This window comes from Euprymna scolopes, chromosome 40 (assembly GCF_053919585.1).
Source record: "Euprymna scolopes isolate OS-2025 chromosome 40, ASM5391958v1, whole genome shotgun sequence".
NCBI lineage: Eukaryota > Metazoa > Mollusca > Cephalopoda > Sepiida > Sepiolidae > Euprymna > Euprymna scolopes.
Window position 1 is genome coordinate 26681307 of NC_136521.1, and position 21837 is coordinate 26703143.

General features: G+C 34.8%; 2 protein-coding genes across 9 annotated transcripts in view; one reads left to right on the forward strand and one right to left on the reverse strand.

The window, feature by feature from the left end:
• LOC145265449 (cytosolic endo-beta-N-acetylglucosaminidase-like) overlaps nucleotides 1-7521 on the forward strand; it is a 72379-nt gene extending 64858 nt beyond the window's left edge. For all 4 annotated transcript variants that reach the window (XM_080121299.1, XM_080121300.1, XM_080121298.1 and 1 more), the window contains one exon: nucleotides 2292-7521. In XM_080121299.1, the coding sequence (XP_079977425.1) occupies nucleotides 2292-2606 (315 nt within the window). In that variant the 3' untranslated portion in view covers nucleotides 2607-7521. The remainder of the gene's footprint in view (nucleotides 1-2291) is intronic.
• Nucleotides 7522-9506: 1985 nt separating this feature from the next.
• The window catches only part of LOC145265450 (uncharacterized), a 66604-nt gene continuing 54273 nt past the window's right edge, over nucleotides 9507-21837 (reverse strand). For all 5 annotated transcript variants that reach the window (XM_080121306.1, XM_080121304.1, XM_080121303.1 and 2 more), the window contains 4 exons: nucleotides 18639-18847; nucleotides 13296-13404; nucleotides 11013-11118; nucleotides 9507-9757 (listed from right to left, as the gene is read on the reverse strand). In XM_080121306.1, coding sequence (XP_079977432.1) covers nucleotides 9550-9757; nucleotides 11013-11118; nucleotides 13296-13404; nucleotides 18639-18847 — 632 coding nt within the window. In that variant the 3' untranslated portion in view covers nucleotides 9507-9549. The remainder of the gene's footprint in view (nucleotides 9758-11012; nucleotides 11119-13295; nucleotides 13405-18638; nucleotides 18848-21837) is intronic.

Sequence of the window (21837 nt, forward strand, 5' to 3'; positions counted from 1 at the left end):
GATACAACCGTGGCCAAAGACTGATACACCGTGGACTCGGTTACATATCGATTATGCAGGTCCTTTAAATTCTTAGTGGTCGTCGACAGTTTCACAAAATGGCCAGAAGTGTTTAAATACAAACACCCTACTTCGATGAGTACAATAGATGCACTAAGAGTTCTCTTCAGTCGTTTTGGAGTGCCTAAAACTATTGTCAGCGACAACGGCACCCAATTTACCAGCAAAGAATTTGAAGAATTCTGCAAGGCTCTAACCATTGAACATTTAACAACGGCAATCTACCACCTAAGGTCAAATGGCCTAGCAGAGAGGTTTGTCGATACATTCAAAAGAGCCTTGAAGAAAAACCAAGGCATGGACACTGACGAAAAGAGTCTTGAACAATTTTTATCGGTGTACAGGATAACTCTGAACCCAAACACTGATACCGGTTCGTCACCAGCCGAACTGATGTTTGCACGGAAAATCAGATCTGTATTTGACAGAATTTTACCAAGTGCAACCAGAGTAACAATAACAAAAGAAACTTTTCCAACAAGGTTTTACAAACCTGGTGACAGAATATTCTTCCTGAATTACAGAAGTGAAAAAAATTTTTGGGAGGAGGGGATTATCATGAAAAGAATCGGACACATGCTATATTCTGTAAGAAGTAATAAATTCGACTGTCGCAGGCATATAAATCAGCTAAGACCTCGACACACTGATGACTACAAACAGACAGAAGAAAATGACCTGCCCCTAGAGGTTTTGTATGATTCTTTTAATATTCCTCAACCCTTAACAGAACTTACTCCAGATTTGAGAGTTCCAGCTTCTCCACCAACTCCACCCACTCAAACGATATTGAAGAGAAAAAGTACAAGGGTGAAAAGAAAAGTTAACCGGCTGAGCCCCAAGTCAAAAAGCAAACGATATTAAGCCAAATTCTCTTGGGAGAAATTGTCTTAGGGGGAGGTGTTATGGCGAGATGAGCAATTCACCGCCGGAACTTTTTATCGAAAGAATGTTATCACCGGTCACCGGTTCTGAGAGCCTTCCCTGGGCGGGAACACTTAAAAACGTAACATGCTGTCTCTGTAAATATTCTCAATAAACTTCTCTATTTCTTTATTACTTCAGAACCTCTTTATCCATTTATTTCCCTGGTGGAATACCTTTCTTGAATATCCTTTTATTACGGCCACCCACCGCAGGATATATCAAAAACGAAATGACGACGAACGATGAAAGCCACCTTTGTCTACAACTATGTCTGCAACACAAGTATAAATACGACTGCTTTTTCGACAACCAAGCAAATCACGACAGTTCGTCAAGCAGCGAGATTTGTTCCACCAGTAGCAGCAATCTAAGAACAACCCACTTGTCACCAGCGGCTTAGGCCAAGATCAGCCCAGCATGAACTTCATTCCGTCAGCAGCCTCAGTCTTTCATCAATGACAGCAGCTATCAAGATTACTCCTCTTTCGCAGTCGCCGCCACTAACCCACTCGTGCTACCGGACAGCAGCCTTTAAGGTTACTCCTCTTTCACTGTCATCGCAGCTGCCACCACCGCACCCATATTCCAGACACCAGAACACCAATACCATGTTTCTGTCACCAGCGTCTCTAGCACAGCCTGATAATAACACCAGATCGTTGCTGACCAGCATTTCTACTGAGGTCCCACTGCCGCCATATCCTGACACATTCAGCAGTTTATTTTACGATCATTTTAACTTTAAATAAAAGTTTAAACTCAAACTTTTCGTTTGTTCTTTTCTTGCTTCCATACACTCAGTTTTGTAATCTAACACACTTTTTCTTTTAATCATGTCTTTTAAAACTTTCTGTTTCTTCTTTTGAATTTAATAATACCATATTTTTATATGTACCTCCACAAACAATCTGTCAAAAATTATGTTTTCTTCGAGATATCAAAGAATGCAAAATGAATTATATAATTTTGATTCTAGAAACTGTGTAAAATTTAAGGCTTCAGCTTAAGGAGTCTTAAGAATTAAAATTTGTGTCTAAAATTCAGTGAAAATCTGAAACATTTAACTTTCAAATTGTGCCATATTGTGCCCCTGAAATAAATGGTGTTCAAAACTATTTAAATTATGCAAACATGGTTCAAAAGTTAGAATTAAAAACTCTGAAACTCATGGTTCAAAATTGATTACATACAGAAATTACTGAAAATGATCTGTTTTTTTTTTATTTTAATAAAAATAGAGATAAAATCTCAAATCAATATAGAAATTTAAAATTTACTCAATCATTTTTTTTTTTCAATTTCAGTTACTTCCACTGGAATATTTACGGCATTGCCAAAAACCTGATGTTTTAAATATTAAAATGCAAGAACATGAAGAATCGAAAAATGTCCTCATCGAATGGACAACATCTGATCACTTATCTATTAATTATTTTAACATCTACATCACTAGCAAAGCGACACAGCATCTTTTAGGACATACGACAGGATGCAAATATGTGATCAAGAATTCTGTTGTAATCTGCCATCCAAAGCCAAGTCAGGTGACAATACAACCAGTTTTAAAAATTGGTTTTGTCATACCAACTAAACAATGCAAATCTATAAGTTTAAGTTAAATCAGTTTTAAGATCCACACATTTTCAACATGCTAGGAGTTTAAAAGAACTTGTTTAACAATAACTCTGCGTCCCATATTTGTTGAAGATAGGATATTGTCAAATGAATGACAAAGTCTATCAATGCAAACTAATTCATTTTTATTAATAACTTGCTACAACAAAAATGAAAGGTTGGTAAAGATTGGGAGTTCAAAAAGTCCAAGGAACATCCTAGGTGAAAAAAGGTATTTTTTCTCAAAGGAAAAATTGAGTACAAGTGTACATTTTGGCTGTTACCATCTGCATCTACATGGTTTATGTGTAAATAGGATATGTATGAACATACAAACCTTCTTGTTAGTAAAAGTGTATGTATGAACTTATGTGCATGCTTTTGGTGTCATGTATATGCTGTTGCTATGTTTAGTGTATGTCTCTAATCATGTGTATATTGCTGAAAGCCTTTCATCATCAAAAGAAAGATTATACTGTGTTCATGTTTGTTGTCTCTGAGAGAAAAATAAAAAACAAGGAAGAAAAACTGTTTGGGTTTTATAGTATGTGTGAGATTTTGGTACTGAATATTTCTTGTGCTGTGATTCGTTGAAAGAAACTGCTGATTTTAGCTATTGTCCAATGAAAAATCAAGATGTAAAATCAATTTTAACTGCAGCTGCTGCTTCAAACATATTACTCAATTTTTCCAAATCTCTTTTCAAATTGAAATAAATATATCTTTCCAAATTGACTTGATCTGAAAATATCACGATTTGATTAAAACAATTTTTATTAAAAACTTACACGCATTCATTTTGTAACTTGAAAAATTAAAAGCATAATGGAATGCCCCCTCACCTAGCTAGAGAAATTAGCTAGTAATCCTAGAATGACCAAAAAAAATAAATAAATAATACATTCAAAATGAAGGGTCCATTGAATTCCACAAACCAGTGACACCATTACAATTAACTGTTAACAGCCTGGGGGTCAATTTGTAAAGAAGTAGGGGTCAAGTAGAGACTGAAAAAGCAACGTAAAGAAAAAAGAAGACGGATTGAGGCAGGGAGAACGATGACACAGCTTGACTTAGTCATGGCAAGAGACAACCGTTGAGTTTTAGAAGTGAGGGATAACCATGTAGAGGCACTAGTGACAAGACCCTAATAACACACACACACACACACGTGTCCAACAAGTCGCTTGTATACAATGCATTGTTGTCTTTATCCTTATAATAAAAGAGGAAGTCTTTGTGCAATTTTACATGCAAGAAACATATGTAATCTTCATTGTACATGAAAATACATTTAAGCAGTTTTTTTGTTTTAAAACATGACCAAAATGTTTTTCTTTAAAATCAGGATAAGCCTCTTTCCTTTCTTTTTTTTTTTTACCAACAATAAAAATTATAAAGTTCGTATGTGTGTGTACAGAAAAATTTGTTCAAACAGTCTCCATTTTTTTTGTTTGCATATAAACGACAAATTCAATAAAAAGAAATTTTCATTGTGAGTGTCTCTTTGTTCTCATTTTTTTAAATTTTTCTTTAAAGTGAAGAGCTTCTCTCTCCCTTTCCACACAGTATGCATGTCCTCTCATTTGTTGGGTCCCACCTGAACTGGGATGAATCTCAGTCGTTACTTGGACTGTGCTACAGCCTTCAGTTGGTTGCCATTTGGGCCCTCCTCCGTGCCGCTTTCTTCCTCATTTCTCGTGTTAGCCAACAATCTACCCTCCTCGATCTTGACGTTTCCCGCTGGCATGCCTTGCCCTCAGTGATCCACCTGGCATTGTTTCCTATAAATTATTATTCCTAATGCTACAACTATCATTAGACCATTTACCAAACTAGGATACTTGTTGGGTTCCTGCCTCCACTAGCCCCCACCTCTGTCCCATCCTCTCTAACTTACTAACTAGTTCCTGCAAATCTATTTTTTCTACCGGTTTCAGCAATTTAGGGAACATATTCAGGGTCACATTCGGCACTTCCCTCACCAACGGTCTCCACAGACTCGTCCATTAACTGGAAGTAATATTCGCTAGTGCCAAGAACAAGTCCTAGATCTCAAACTTTTCCTCTGCCTGGTAGTAGGGCAGAAGAGTAATAGACTTCCCAAAGGCCGAACACCCCATATATAATCTGATAATGGCCAGGGGCGGGATGGCCCTTATACCTCTCACAGGCCTTCCCTCACACACTTGCGCCAATTCTAACTCCTTCCTCAGTGCTAAAGCCCATACCCCGTCAGACAGGCCTATTGTGTGCGGTATTAGGTCTCTCGTTGACACCTCCACCCGGCAGGTCTGCTCAATCCCCATCTGATTACCCCTAAACAACTCCAGCAAGCACAGCCTGTGGTTGCCGCTGATGTATATGGGATTTTTTGACGTACAAGTCCCCAATATGTCTTGTTTGCATCTGCTTGCCTCACCCGGGGAGAGCAACATGAATTTAGTTCTAGCCAGTTTAAGGGCAATGTACTCGGTTTCCAACTTATAATGAGCAACTGCTTCAAAGTTTTCCATTCTATTGGGAAAAGGGATGGACAGACCTATAGCTTGAAACACCTCAAATGTATCCTCCATGTCAAGAAGCGGAACAGCAACGAAGACCAACAGCCTGTTGTCCTCCATTAAAGTTATGCAACCAAGCAACTTATAGTAGCGCCACAATCCTGACCCGGGGGTGAGGGAAGATAAAGCTTGTATGGCAACTCATCCTGTATCCTAATTAGGAGATCCCTGAGGTGGCCTGGCACCACTATACTCAGTGACAATTGCCCCAGGGAAAGCATGTCCAGCTGTGTAGTTCCAAGAAAGTAACAGGTCTGCTGAAGTCTCCCTATTATCATTGTAAGTTGGATGAATTGTTTCACAAAAATGCCCCAGCTCCTGCAATTCACCCAATAAAGCCGGAGTCACGTTGTCCTATACTCTGAACATTCTTAACTAGTCAGTTAATTGTCTGCCTATTTTCAGCTAACTCTATCCGAGTAACGTTCAAGATGGACAGACTGTCTCTTGCCTCCTGTGCTAAACCCTTTTGATCCTCCACTAAGTCAACTAGTCTTTGTCTGATCATACTCAAATCTACCTCAGACACCGTTCCAAGCAAGACACTAAGTGCCTTCCCCACTATTGGCAAGATAGCTATTTTGCTTCTCGCCTGCAGCAATTGTAGCTCCCCGAGATAAGTCTCCTTGTCTCTAATGGATAGATCTCCTGCCTAAGGGAATGTAAGATACTATGATACCCCTTCCCATTGAGACCTTAATACCTATCATCTATTTGTTCTCCCGCTTTCTCTGCCCTTCTTATCTCAGAAACCAATCTCTCTAGCAACAGCTGATATGGATGAAGATCGACCAGGAGCGTAATTATCCATTTTGATCACTTCTGATGATTTCTTGAAAACCGTGTTGTGGCTATGCTTCAAGGCACTGCAAGGCACAAAGAGGAACAGGAGTAACGCCCTCACACTCGCCATCCCGGTGTTGGGTTGTTATCTCTAATAATGGAGATAGAAGAGATGACATATATATTTGTTGTATCATAAAGGGGATCGTGTGTGTTATATCTAATCAGAGTTAATGTCATGTGATCGTCTAGTGGTCCAGTCTGTTAAATGATATGTTCATATGCCATTGTGTGTGTGTGTGTGTGTGTGGTACATGTATTTTTCAACATACCTTCTGCGTCTTGGATGTTGGTTCATTTGGAATCATCTTGTCTTGGAGGGGAGACGAATATTCATTCACTCCAATACGATGAATTGGTTTTATAGTTTTTATTTCACTTTTCAGAATGATGGAAAGTGAATCAGGGCTTGCGTGGTACTCTTGGTCTTGTTTCTACACACATCAGCGTTGCCCAGTGAAGGGAAGGAGACAACGGTGAAGCCGTCCGTCCTCAAATCTCCACGATTCGGCTAACCTGATCACGTCACACACAATCTGATCAGCTGATCTTGACTTCCGGTCAACGTGTCTACGATATAATTTACACACCTCCCCCTCTCTCTCTCGATCCATTCTCTAACACCGGCATCGATTTCTTGCTGTCTTTTTTTTTAGTTTCTTTCTCTTGTTTTTTCACTTTCTTTTTTTTGTGGGTTCATTTTTTTTTTGTCTCTCTCTCTCTTCCAATCTATAACGCAGGTGCTCTCTTCTCACTTTCTTTTTGTGTTCCCATGTTTTGACATGTTTGTTTAGTTTTTTATTATTATATAATTCGGCCGTTTCAATTTCTTATTTTTTTGCATGTCCTTTTCTCCCTTGCTATTTTTTTTTTACCATTTTGGCGTGAAATTGCCCCAAGGTTGGATCTCTGGTCTAACGGCACCATTTGTGACAGGACGTGCGCTGCTCTGACAGATTGTCGACATCGTGTATCATGGACTTTTTCCTTCGACTATTCCTCTTATGGCCAGATCGTCATTTTCTCGCTGGCGACTGTCAATGGGAACACCGTGGTTTCACAAAGTAGAAATATAATGAATCATGGAACAAAGAAAGGAAAAACACAAACGCCAATCTTCACATATAATTGACTGTTGGACTTGTGAGTGTGTGTGTGTCTTCTCCCCATTCTACCGATGTTACGTTCGTCTGTCAGTCGCAATTCGTCTCTATTTCTGATTCACAGTCAACTCTAAAAACTGTCCAACTCCCATCCGCTGCGAAGGGCATCTGTTTGTCAATTAACTGTCTCCTCGAGGTTGGTGTATGAGTTTACCCCCCTAGCCAAGCTACCGGAAGCTGCCCTTTTCTGTAGGTTTCTATTGTCATCGTTAACTCTAAAAAGCTTGATCTAAAAATACCTACAGATTCATTGTTTGCCACTTCCTATCTATTGTTGATTGTAGGATGTTTCCTATTTCTTTGTCTATTTTAATCACGGTTACACCTTGCAATAAATATGTATAACTTTTCATGTTTTTTCTCAGTTATTTTTATCAAATTCAAACAGTTTTATTAGTTTTTTTCTGCTTTTTATTTGTTTTTTTTGGTATTGAAATGAAACAAACTTTCATTTGTTTTTTGGGTTTATTTTATTTTGGTTTTATTTTTTATGTTATAATGGTAAGTGAACCATTTGAAACCAAGTACTGCAGTAATTAATAAAAAAAAAAAAAAAAAATTATAAATACACAAAAGAAGTTTTGTTTCATTTCCTTAGGATAGGATTCCATGTTTTCATTCTTACATAAATTTCTGCTTTTGAATAAAACTTCTGAGGCAAACTATTTCCGAGAAGTAACATTAATACAGCTTCAACGGCTAAATGTGACATTTTTTTTGTTTTTTTTTACCTCTCTATACTCAGGCTGCCTACTGTGTCCCGATAGCCGTTCTTACGATGAGGAGTTGGGGGTGTCTATTCCGAAACCCGTTCTGTAACATAAAGAGGTTGGGCAGCAGCAACAACAACAACCATACTTTAATTTTTTTCGAAGTGGGTGGGGGGGCACGTTTCCACCGGGCAACACTGGTTAGCGGGTGCTGCTACTTATTAAATAAGTTTCTATATTATGGTTTCATGCTCCGGTAATTGGTAACACTAGAATCTTGACACAGACCATAAAATAATGAAGAAGCATGTTTGAGGCAAGATGGTCAGAGTCAGGGGCAGAAGCATAGTTGCATGCAAAAATGATTATTTATTGAATCTCAATAGCAGAAATGAAAATTAATCAATTTATCATCTTTTAATGATCAGATGGTATGAATAGAATGAAAAATTATTTGCAAATTTATAAATAAAATCTACATTTTCAGTTGATACATTTATTTCTAGTGGCACCATCTTAAAAAAAGGTGACATTAGTATAAAGAAAAGACTTAAACTTGACGACATTCAATCAGGATGGGTTGAGCTGGCTCTTCCCATAGAATACACAGCATCCTGAATGAATGCAGACCTGCATGACGGTCTATAGTGACTAAGATAGTGATGGATAGCCAGTCCTGAGACTAACAACAAACTTGTGAACCGAATCTAGATTTGATGTTAGCTTTGATGGTGTCCAACCAAGTTCTCAGCATCTTTATTGACTTTGAAGTGATTCTGGAGTTATTGCTTCATAGCTGGACTCTCCTGGATGACAGCATACTACATGGCCGAACGAGTGAAATCTCCTCTTTGAGAGATTGGTTGGGGGGGATGATCCTGTATAGCATCCGGATTTGGGTATTGGACATGAAATGGTGCCAGCGGACATGCAAAATTTGGTGGAAGCACTTTTATCCTTTTGTCGGTGGTTTTAAAGGTTTTATAGGAGAGAGGTTCATTCACAAGGGGAGTAACCAAAAAATTACTTCCTTTATAAAAAAAGGCTAAAATTTAATCTTTCCTACTTAATTTTCTTATTTAGCTTTAAAAATGGTTGACAAATGGACCTGGTCTCTAGGAAATTCTTAGATTTTTACATTATCGGCACATCTGGTCCAGCCACATCCTGACTGCAAACTGTGTCGAAACTGTTTCAGTCCTTAAATATGTGATCATTTATGTAATCATCAACACATGCTTCTAACATGTTTTATCTAGGGAGCCTCACATCAATCCATGCCAGGTGCACTGGGTTCATTTGCATTTGCCACTTGGCCATCTTGACATATATGTAATGTAACACTTCAGAAATTCATACTAGTTAACATATCTATTTACTGGAGTAGGGTACCAACATTAAGTTTGATAAATAAATCTAAAAAAAAATTAAAAAAAAAAAAAAAAATGAAACAAACTGCATTATATATTTCGAGAGATGCAAACAGTAATCGCCTGCATCCTGTACAACAAATCAATAAATACAATTTCGTTCTCATCAGCATCAAAAAAAGAATTCTGAGAGAGAAAAAAAAAAAAACAAAAAAAAACTTTAAAAAAAAAAAAAAAACAACAACAAAAAATAAATAGAAAAATAAAAATACTTTATTAAAAAAAAAAAAAAAAAAGGTCATGAAACAGATTGCAAAAAATCTGTTAATGAATCTTCGGACTGAATTTTTTGATGAGAAAACAATTTTCTTAAATTATTCATTTTCTTTGAACTTTTTTTTCGAGTTGCAGGTGTAATTTGCTTAGATTTGGAATGTGATGGTGTTGCATTTGATTCCCATTTGCTGTTGTTGGATGACATACTTAAATTGCTCAGGACAGGCGTGCTGAAAATCAATAAGAATATTCTTTTAAAACAAAATTATGAACAAATATTGCAAAGATATTTCTTATTTTGATTATTTTTTCCCCTCAGAACAATTTTTTATGCAATGTTCATTTCTTTAAATTTATAAAAATCCTTTGTATTCAGCTGAAGTAAAAATCCTTTAGAAAAAATCTTACATAAATGTAAAATTTAAATTTGGGTTTCCACATTGTAAAAATATACTACCTTACTAATGTGTATTCTGTCTATTCCTTTTTTTGTCAATCACAAAGCAGCAAAACTTTATTAGAACATATAAATGACAAACTGTTTCACAGATTCAGAAAACCTTTTAGATGAGAATAAATATTGAAAGCAAAAAGAAATTCAAAAACAAAAAATAAAATAACATTTTGTTCAATTTACCAATTCATGATCACCATGAAAACATTATTCAAAATTTTTATAGTTGCAATTTTTAAGATGAGACAAAAGTGCCATTAATTATTCAATTGTTTTTTGTACCCAACCTTCTTTTCCGTAAAGACAAAAAACTAAACAACTTTCCGAGAGAATGTTCATTTTCCTCTTAACGTGTATGAAACAACATTTTTTTTTTGTTTGTTTGTTCTTATTTATTTGTGCGTCAAATCTAAATAGCACAAACTTTTTTTTTTTTGGTATACACAAAAGTATTTGTGTGCAGAAAGTTACTGAGTAAAATTTTAATAAAAAATATAATTTCTTAATCTTCAATCATTATTCATATTTAAGCCAACATATCAGAGAAGATTATCTCTCTTCTTCTATGAAGATGGCATGTGCTCGTTTGGAGTTGATTGATCAAGAATAGTAAATTTATTTTTATTAAAATTCTGCGCAATGTTTCCATAATTTTTGTTGTACACTAATATTTTTGTCTGATATGCAAACGTATCAAATAGTTTTGTTATTTTATTTCACGTATGCATCGATCCAAGTAAGAAACTTCTTATTTTTCCTACCAGATGATAGACATTGAATTGTTATTTTAGAGACTCTGAGAGAACTTTTAGAATTATATCCCTTTCAGTGTAATTGCTTTCATCTTTCTTGCACTTGGTTCATTGAATATATTTGCCAAGTAGTTTTTTTGGATTTTAAAATTTTGTATGAGCATGCACAGCTTTTAACCTGCTTTACTCTGCCATTGAATAAATATTCCCCATCTTTTCAATAATTTTAATTAAGTTAAAAAAACAACAAAAGAAACTTTTTTATCCAATCATTCTCACCTGGTCAACAATGGAGAATCGCCAGGAATGTTCTTTCCTTCCGGAGTTGCTTTCACTTTTTTCTTTTTCAATCTCATAGTCACCAATTTGGTAAAAGATTCAGACACTAAAAAAAAAAACAAAAAAAACTTTTTTTTTCAAAAAGCAGAAAAAGAAATAAAAACATAAAACTATAATTCTTTTTAAATGGTCATAAAGTCAGGGATTATTTTGATGTTGAAAATTATATACTCATTAAATTTGTTTAACGGCATATCAACCACTTTTCAAATCATTTAATACTGATTCTTAACAGTTACTCTTACTTCAGATTAGGGTAGATGTACGAGTAATGGCAACTAATAACCGACTCCCTAAATATCCCAAATTTAGGCTTCAATATTGGATGCAAGTTTCATGTAAAATCAAGAAACACCATTAAATTATTCCAAATTGCTAACAAATTAAAATATCAATCCATTTCTTTACATGCCAAAACTAAAATATTGAATTTTCATTATAAAGTTTTCATAAAGTATTCATATCTATATATCTAGAAAAGTAAGAATATGCGCGTGTGAGGACGACTTATATACGCAGGGTGGAACGATAAAGTTGTCACCCTCAAGAAAACAACACGAATGCTTTATTTTAAAACTTTTATTGAAAAAAATCAATCTAGTCAATGTAGCCGTCTTCAGCTTCAATCACTGCCTTGATACAGGTCTGGAACTGGGAACATGCCTTTTCCACAAGTGCTAGCAGGAGCTCGGCGAATACTCGGAGGATGACGACAATCAGACTGACATGTTGGTGATGTTCTCAATGTAATCTCAAGCGAGACCATAGATGCGGTTGTAGGTGACTGAAATAGTCCAGCGGGTTCAGGTCAAGGGAGGAGGGGCCAGTGAGAGAAGGGTATAAGGTCATAATACTCCCTCTGAAGCCAAGCCTGGGTCTCTTTAGACTTGTGGGCTAGCGCTGAGTCCTGCTGCCACATCCAGTCTGTCAGTGGCCACCTGATTGCATCAGGGGATCACCATCCAGGTACACTTTGATGTTGACTTTCAACCTGACGTCAAAGATATGATGTGGCCCTCACTTTACACCAGGGACCATAACCGTGGCCGGAAACTTTGTTTACATCACCATTTCAGCATTCTGTTATTTGTGGTAATTTATCGAGGGTGCTGGCAATGGTTGTGTTGTCATAACTTGGATCGGTAGAGAGCATGAGCTGTACAGTGGTGCATCTCTGATCTCGATCGTTGAACATTGTCTCACTTTCAAACATGATAGAAGGCTCCTATAGCTCTTGGGATTTGTACACAACTGGCCAACTCGTAGATGGTCTGCAACACTAAAAAGAAACCAGTTTTCATCAAGCGGAAATGGAATCATGTCGTCTTTTCTATGGTGACAATTTTATCGTTCTACCCTGTGCACAACAAATTTTTTATTTACAGATTTGAAATTTGGTATCTAGGGTACTCAGACATGTGGAGAACTTTTTAATCAATTTTCATTTGGACAAAAATGGGTTGCTAAGGAGTTAAAATTGAAAAATTGGTACTTGAGGGGGTCATTGGACTTTTATCTGTTTGTCAACTGTTTCACAACTGTGCATGTCTGAATCGTTCACATTACGTTAAAAATAAGTACGTTTGGAAACACTTTTTGAAGATCATGTCAAGCTGGCCTAATGGTTATCATACCCAACCTATTGTCTTAAGGTTTTGGTTTTGATCTCAGCTCGAGCATTTTTTTTTTACGTACAAGAAGTGAACTGTTTAGAAAAAACATAAAACTTGCATGCACATCTCAGTTTCTTTCAGTTTTTCTTACTTCATTTTTTTTAAAGGATTTGAACGTTAAATTTGATACCGGGCAATGCCGGATACATCTTCTAGTCTGTTATAAAGTTGTTAAAAATCTAAAATAACATCTTGACGATTGTTATTGTTTTGGTGTTTCCTTCATACTTATATCCACAGAAGTGATTATTTATTGGTTAAAATATTTTTATATGTGTCTGTGAACCCCTCACGCTCTCACATGAAAGAAAGGAGAGGGGGGGGGGAGAAAGTACAATAGAGATAGTGTAGTGAAAAGAAAGAAATAATAAGAGGGAGAAAAGAGAATATGGAAGGAGGGGGTTATGATCACTCAAGCATCCCTTTAAAAAAGGAAAAGAATTCAATTTCAATGCAATCAGAAACTGACTAAAAAAAAAAAAAAGAAAAAAAAAAGTAAAAGTAGAAAAAATTTAAAATAAAAAAAAATCCTCAAAATATTTCAGCTCACTTGAAACAGATTTGGATGCGGATGAACATTGTATTTTCGACAACTGAACCGGTTTTCTTTGTTGTCCTTCAATCTTTCTGCTTTTTTTACATACTTGGCACGTTATTAACTGAAAAAGAAAGTTTAGAAAAGTTATATGTCGGCAATGAAATCTGGGATGCAAGTGGCCAATGGCAAAAACTGGAAAATCAAAATAAATTTTAGCAAATGCTCCCCCCCTTTCCTCCGCCTAATTTCCCAAATTTACATTGTGAATCGTTTGAAGTGAAATGAGGTAAAGCAAAACAAATCACAAGTGAGAGAGAAAGAGTAAAAGAGAAAAGAACAGAAAAAAGAAAGATAAATGAACAGAGAGAAAGGAAGAAAAAGAAAATTCAGCCAAAAATAGTGACAAAAGAAATAAGGTAAGGACATAGCGATTTGACAGAAATTTTTTTTTTTTTTAAATAAAAATTTTAAAAACCTGCTTTTCAAATTTACATTTCACACTCGTACAAAATATTATTTTGGTATTATTTGGACTATTATTCTCATCTTAGTTTCTTTTTTTCACGTTTTGGCCGATGTAACCTCTGACCATCTTCAGGTGCTGGATGTTAGTGAATAGTGAAAAAATGCTTGGTTTATGTTCTTTTCAAACAAACACTGCCGTTAGAAATGTAAAATGCAAATAGCGCCAAGTCTTTTTTTTGTTTTATATTAATAACTCCGGGTCCATTCCGTTTTTTTGATATGATGAATGTATATTTTTGAGATGAGGATTTATAATTATTTTTTCAATTATTCAAAAATATATCAGGAATAGTAAAAGGTCCAAGGATCGACCCCTGAGGCACACCTGCATTTATATCTGATGTAATGGAATAACCTAACCTCCCTTCATAGATGAAATGAACTATAGATATATTGACCCTCTCACGTGACAGAGAGGGAAGGAAAAAAGACAGGAAGAGAATAAGAAAAGAGGTCGAGTAACTCTTATGTCACATGTAGTCCTTTGTAAATAAACCCCTTTGTCTTTCACCCATCACCCCATGTTTCTTGCTGTATTCTTATTTAAAGTAAGGATATAACAAATGGCGACAGGATTCGAATTCACAAAAAGGAAACTTTAAGCCAAAAACATATTGGAAAACGAAGAGAAATAATACTGCACAGAAAAATCAAACTACCGAAAAAAAAAAAAAAAAAGCTAAGACACAAAAAGTAAAGTAATATATATTTTTTAATTCAGTCTGTTACGGTTCTACTGAAAAAAAAAAAAAAAAAAAAAGAAGAGAAATCGACATTTTACGATGCATTGAAAAGAATTTTTGAAAGTTGTCCATTTCAAATTTCTTTTGTTTCAGAAGAAGAAAAAAAAATATGGTAGAAAAGAAGGCTTGCATGCTGTTGGTTTTGTGTCAATTTCGTGTGTGTTGCAAAAACCTTGTCTACAAAAGAATGTTTTTTTTGTGGCTTAAAAAGAAAAAAACTATTCAGTGAATTTATTCAATGCTTTGTGCAGGTACTGTTAACCTTTTGTTTTATTACTGTGAAAAAAAAACCTTTTGTTTTATTACTGTGAAAAAAAAATTTTTTTTCTTCAATATGGAACAATTAGCCGTGTTTATAAAAACAATACAATTAGCACTGGCAGCTCAACAAAGCCAGATGGAATTTTTACAAAACGAACAGTTAAAACAAAATGAAGTATTAAAAACAATATTAATGAAACAAGAAAAAAAAAAAAGGATTGTCGGTTCACTCCGGAAGGAATTGCAAATTCGCTGACAGAATTTTTATACGAACCAAAAATGTTTCCGGCATATTATCGTAGATATGAAAATATTTTTTCCAAACGATGTCAGGCCTGGTCGGATGAAGAAAAAATTATTTATTATTTTACTGTTGCAAAAACTGGGTTCCCATGAAAATACCAAGTATACCAATTTTATACTCCCAAGGAAACCCGAAGATATTTCTTTTAAAGAGACTATAGAAATTTTATCGAACATTTTCGGAGAACAGGATAGCTTATTTTATGCTCGTTATAGGTGGTTAAATATTTTCAAACAAGATGATGACGACTTTATCGCCTATGCTGGGAGAGTAAATGCCCAATGCGAGTTATTTAAGTTGAAAGACCTAAAAGAGGACATGTTTAAATGCTTGATATTTGTGCAAGGGTTAACATCCTCGAAGGATAAAGAGATTCGTTCTAGGATATTATCCATTATGAACCAAGACATAGAAATAACCTTACAGAAAGTTACTGAGGAATGCCAGAAACTGTTAAATTTAAAACAAGATAATACTAGTATCGAAGAGAAAAATGTTGACAAAATACAAGAGGTAAAGCAAGGTGACCACTATGTAAAAACATACTGTAAGACGTGTGGAGGAAAGAATCACTTCACAAAAGAGTGCTACTTCAAAAGCAAAATATGCTATAAGTGCAGGCGTAAAGGACACAAGTCAACAGTATGCAAAAGGAGAAATACTGTAAGCCTGAAATAAAGACCATTGATTCTAAAAAAAAAAAAAAAAAAAAAGAGTCCATGTATGGTAAAAAAAAGAAATATATTGAAGTTAGATTGAATGGCCGGAAAGTAAACTGTCTTTTGGATACGGGAAGTGACATATCCTTAATTGATGAAACAACATGGAAGAAAATTGGTTCTCCAAAACTGCAAAACACAAAGAAAATTGCCAGAGGAATGTCTGGAAATCGATTAAAATTTGAGGGTGAATTTTATACTAATGTGACCCTGAATTAAAAACTAAAGTGTATGTGATACCCGGAAAAAAGTCTAATCTATTCGGTATAGATTTGATGATACTTTTCAATTTATGGGAGAAACCAATAAACTCATTTTGCAAAAGAGTAAATGTGACAGGATCTGAAAGTCCCAAACTGCCAGGAAAATTTGTTGGGGATTTGAAGAAGGATTTTAAAAATGTATTTTCTGAAGGTCTGGGTTGCTGCACTAAAACGGAAGTGAAATTTGAACTGAAACCGGTGTTTAAACCCAAAAGGAAGGTTCCGTATTCAGCATTACAAACAATCGAGAAAGAATTAAATATACTCGAAGAAATCGGAATAATAAAAAAAATGGACTACTCTGAATGAGCATCACCCACAACTTATGTGAAAAAGAAAAAGAAAAAAATCAGGGTATGTGGAGATTTTTCGACGGGACTGAATAATTCCTTAAAGGATCATAACTATCCACTCCCTACCCCTGAGGAAATATTTTCTAAGTTAAATCGAGAAATAATTTTCACAAAAATTGACTTGTCTGAAGCATATTTGCAGATCAAAGTCCACAAAGATTGTTCTAAATATCTGACAATAAATACTCAAACTTTTCCTAAAACGATTGCCGTTTGGGTTGAAAGTAGCACCAAATTTATTCCAACAAATTATGGATGCCATGCTAGCAGGTTTGAATTTTGCAATGGCTTATTTAGACATTTTGATAAGCAAAAATGTTGAACATAAAAACCATATTCGGAAGATATTCGAGAAAATAGAAGACTACGGATTTAAAGTGGCTCTCGAAAAATGTAATTTTGTTATGGACAAGATTGAATATTTGGGACAAATAATTGATTGGAAAGTTAGAAGACCTAACCCAAGTAGGACAGAAGCAATTAGAGACATGACTAGACCAGACAATGTAATGAAGTTACAGTCATTCTTGGGTCTAGCAAACTACTATACTTCTTATATCCCAAATATGCACAAACAAAGAGCACCATTAAATGAATTATTGAAGAATAAAAAATGGCTCTGGACAAAAGAATGTGAGGAAGCATTCCAAAAAATTAAAAGATGTTTGTTATCGGATCTAGCGTTAGCACATTACGATCCGAAAAAGGATTTAATTGTAGCCGCAGATGCGAGCGAATACGGTTTAGGAGTGGTGCTACTACACAGAATGGAAGATGGATCTACTAAACCAATTTCTCACGCCTCGAGGGTTTTATTACCCGCTGAAAGAAAATACAGTCAGATCGAAAAAGAGGGTCTGGCGATTGTGTATGCCGTGAGAAAGTTTCATAGATTCATTCATGGAAGATCTTTCATCTTGGAAATGGACCATAAACCATTACTATCGATTTTTGGTTCGAATTCCTACTCATACGACAAATAAATTACAGAGATGGAGTATTATTTTGCTCAATTACGATTTCAAAATGAAACACCTAGTATCTAGTAAAATTCCACATGCAGATGGTTTGTCGAGATTGATCCCCAGTAAAACTGAATTTGAAGAAACTGTTATCGCAGAAAATGAAGAAGAAAATGAACTAAGAGATATATTAATAAATACTGTTAGGGAATTTTCTGTTACACTTGAGGAAATAAAGAAAGCATCGAAAACAGATAAATATATTAACAAGATAAAAAAACAAGTGGGACAAGACGAAAAGAATAGAAAAGGATTAAGTCTTTCCATTTTCTATGTGTGATGAAACTCTGATGTACGCAGACAGAGTGGTAATACCACAAGTATTACAAAAGAAAATCCTAAAAGAATTCCACATGGGACATCCTGGAATCTCCAGAATGAAGGCCCTAATGAGAGGATTCACATACTGGCCTGGAATGGATCAGGACATTGAGAAAATGGTGAAATTATGTAAAGGTTGCTAACTAGCTGCAAGATCTCCCCCCATACGGACGCAACCTTGGCCTAAAACAGATGTACCCTGGACACACATCCATATCGATTACGCAGGACCTCTGAAGGGATATTATTACCTAGTAATCGTAGATAGTATGTCAAAATGGCCAGAAATCTTTAAATACAAACACCCTACAATGGCAAACACAATAAAAGCGAATAACAATGTAACTTTATGGATTCTTTTTGGATGTGGATAGCTCGGAGGAGAGTTAAGTGGGATCAAGTGACATTACCATTCGGTCTCACTTAACTCTAGGCTTTGTAATCTATGTGTAGATGTTCACGTGCATGTAGGTTAGGTGCATTCTTTTTATACTAATGGTTTGCCACTTAATAAGGCCAAAAGCCACTCATAAAATTTTTAGATGGATGATGAAACAGGACTATGAAAAGGATGGAGAATTATGATTAATTCACAAGATGACTGAATCAATATTTCGAAATTGGATTTAAAAACGATCATGTAATCTGTAGGGAAACATCATGTCAAACTGGTGAAAAGTTTTTGCAAATTTGTATCAAAGTAAAATTTTATCTTTTTATGCTGACGCCTTGAACAATTAAAAATTGATTTAATTGGCATTCTTAAAATGCAGTTCTATCAAAAATAAAACGTATTAGTACCATTTCATTCTGTAAATGCTATTTGTTTTTTTTTTATACTTACTAATTTATTTCTGGAATCCAAATATCTGGCAATTAAATGGCTTTGGAATTTGCCCAAAGAGTGAGGATTTGTAAAATACCTCTTCAATAGTTTCTTGAGATTTGACGTCTGAGGAATTTTGGGAAGCAAACGCACTTTGACATTTTCAGGACTGTATAAGCTTCCACACCACAGACAAAAACGACTGTTACAGGAAATTGAAAATGGATCTAGAGGAAAAAATAAAATGAAAATGGTTTCAAGTTTGAATAAATTTGATACAAAACAAATGTTTATTCAAAATGTTAGCTGATAATATTTAGGAATCCCAAACTAAAAGTTTATTTTTATTATAGCAAGGTTACCCGGCGTTGCTCGGGCCATATAAAAAAATAAAATGAAGTTGCATTTGATTACACTTATTAAATGATTTTTGTTTTAATTTAATTATTTTTAATGTGCAATAATTTTGATCAGCTTGAAAAAAAAAAAACAAAAAAAAAAAAAAACAATAAAAAGCACTAATGTTGGGCCACTGCTACGAATAGGGGCATGTGTGTGAGAAAAAAAATGTTTAGATGAAGCTATTCTCAGAATATTGAGTACTTCTTGATTACTATATACCAGTTTAAGCAAATTTCTTAGATACTGCCTCAGTCTAAAAGATTTCTAGTATGGTCAATTGCAATGGCCGTGTTACTTTATAGTCCATAAATTTCATTTTTTTTATAAAAAAACTTAAAAAATAAAACAACCTGAAAACAATTCATTTTTAAACAAAATCGAATTTTTTAACCAAAGTAAATTTTTTTTAATTTTGCAAATGATTACTTATTGCATTAAATGTCTCCTGAAAAGATAGAAAACTTAAAAATAAAGCAAACTAAAATTAATTTAATTTCAAAAATAACAAAGTAGAAAGAATTTTTTTAGAATTCAGAAAAAGATTTTAAAAAGCATAACTTTTTAAAATCTTTTTCTGAATTCTAAAAAAATTATAGAAGAGAAAGAGGAATTCCCCACTAAGCTACAAAGATTATTTTGAACTCTGTCAAGGAAGAATAGGCTGCTTCTAGCAGCTCCTGCCCTGATGTGGCAACAGTACTCCATCCTTGAATATACTTGGCTCTTATACAAGTAGAGAATTGCATCAGCAATGAGATATCTACTGGAGTGATAGAATAATCTCACCATTTTTTCCAGCGCATTGGCAATGGATTTGATGTTCAGGAGAAATGGTCAGACACAGAAACTTGTCAAAACATGAAGCCTCCTCAAGATGAGAGCTATTCATTTCAATTGATGCCAGATCAGAATCAGAGCGTTAATGATGTAAAGATAGAAGCTTGGTTTTAGATGCATTAAAATTAACCAGCCACCTTTTCCCCCATTGTACCACATGCTCAAAATCAGAGAAGAGAGAATCAGAGAGAAGTTGGTTATTTATCGCCTTTGAAGTGTTGCCATAGGTGATAGTGTTGTCAGCATAAATGTCTACAAATGATCTTAGGATGTGATTTGGAGGATCATAGATGTAGATCAGGAAGAGAGTTGGGCCCACAATGGACCCCCGAGGGACTCCAGCATTAATACTGTGAGCTTCTGATTTCTGCCTATCAATCACCACTCTTATGAACCTACTTCAGCCCGGCTTTGCTCGGGCCCTATATACTGTTCATAACTTTATGTGCATATGTATACATATATATGTTAAAAAGTTTGACTCATGTCAAACCTACATCTAAAGTTTCAAGTGTTTAGACCTAAAATTGGTAAAATTGCAAAGGTCAACTCTTTCAACTTTGATTTTTTGGCAGCCAAATTTTGTCCCCAAAACTGATTTAAAAGCTTGCTGCATGTTTGATTACCTTTTATGTAAAATTTCAAATGTTTAGACCAAAAATTGGCTGAGTAATTTGGTAAAGACCGCAGAAGTCAAATTTTTCAAATTTTGACCCCTTAATATTTATTGTTTTGGCTTAAATCAAATTTAAAAAAATTGATCTATGTCCAAATAACCTACATCTAAAATTTCAAGTGTTTAGACTCAAAATTGGCGGAGGAGTTTGGTAGAGTTTTCAAAGGTCAAAGCATTGACCTTTGACCCCTTTACATCCAAATTTCTGGCCGAAAACCGATTAAAAAGATTTTCCCAAATCTCAATACCCCTTATGTCAAATCTCGAGTCTGTAGACTGAAAATTAACAGTAGTTTGCTAGGGAAATGTACACACACACAAACAATTTCACTTTTATAGGTATATAGATAAGAGGGAAATGATTTAATAATTAAGATATTTCCAGCTATACCATAGCTGGAGATCTTATGGAGTAGACCTTTATGCCAAACCCTATCAAAGGCTTTTGATATGTCAAGAGCAATGCCCTAGAAAGGAAGCCTCCGTCAAGAGATTTGCTAATCATAAGATATAATCATAGTCGTAAGCACATCTGCTGTAGATTTAGCAGAACAGAAATTATATTGCGTGTCACTAAGGAGGTTATTTTTGCTGAGATGGTTGATTACTTCTCTATTTAACAGATTCCAGCAACTCATGCTACATGAAGTAAACTAGCGATAAAAAACAAAAATGCCGGGAATTATTTTCTCTATTACAGTAGATAAAGTTAGGACTTTATTAAGTAATATACTTAATATATACTATTACTATAAGCTTGCTTATATTGAAAATGCTTGCTTCCTGGCTAGCCAATCAAACCATCTAATATAGTTAGTCTTATTTTCAACTATATTCGAAATATAATACGCAGTGACATTAGCAAAGAAAAAGTCACCTATGAAAACGAACCTCCCAAATAAAAACCTTGAATAATTATCTAAACTCAAATGTAAATTAATATTAAGCCGACTTCACAAATTGATAAAAGTTCATTATTGGATTTTAATTATAAGGTGAAGCTCAAATGATTCAAACTCGAGATAGATAACGCCAAAAACATCCACCCATTAATATGAGAGGGGAGATTATCATCAAAAGTGTCCTGAATTGATAATTTAGCACTTTACTACTTAGATATTAATAAGTCCCTTGTACCCATTCCCCTCCTCTCCGTTTATTTTACTTTTTTTTCTTTTTTAATGGAGAGTAGATAATACAGACAACTGAGATTTATAGAATAGATTAACATTGGGAGAAATAAGAAATTCATTCATTTGATAATTATCAACTTTAGAGCTTAATCAAAAATACACTGAAGAA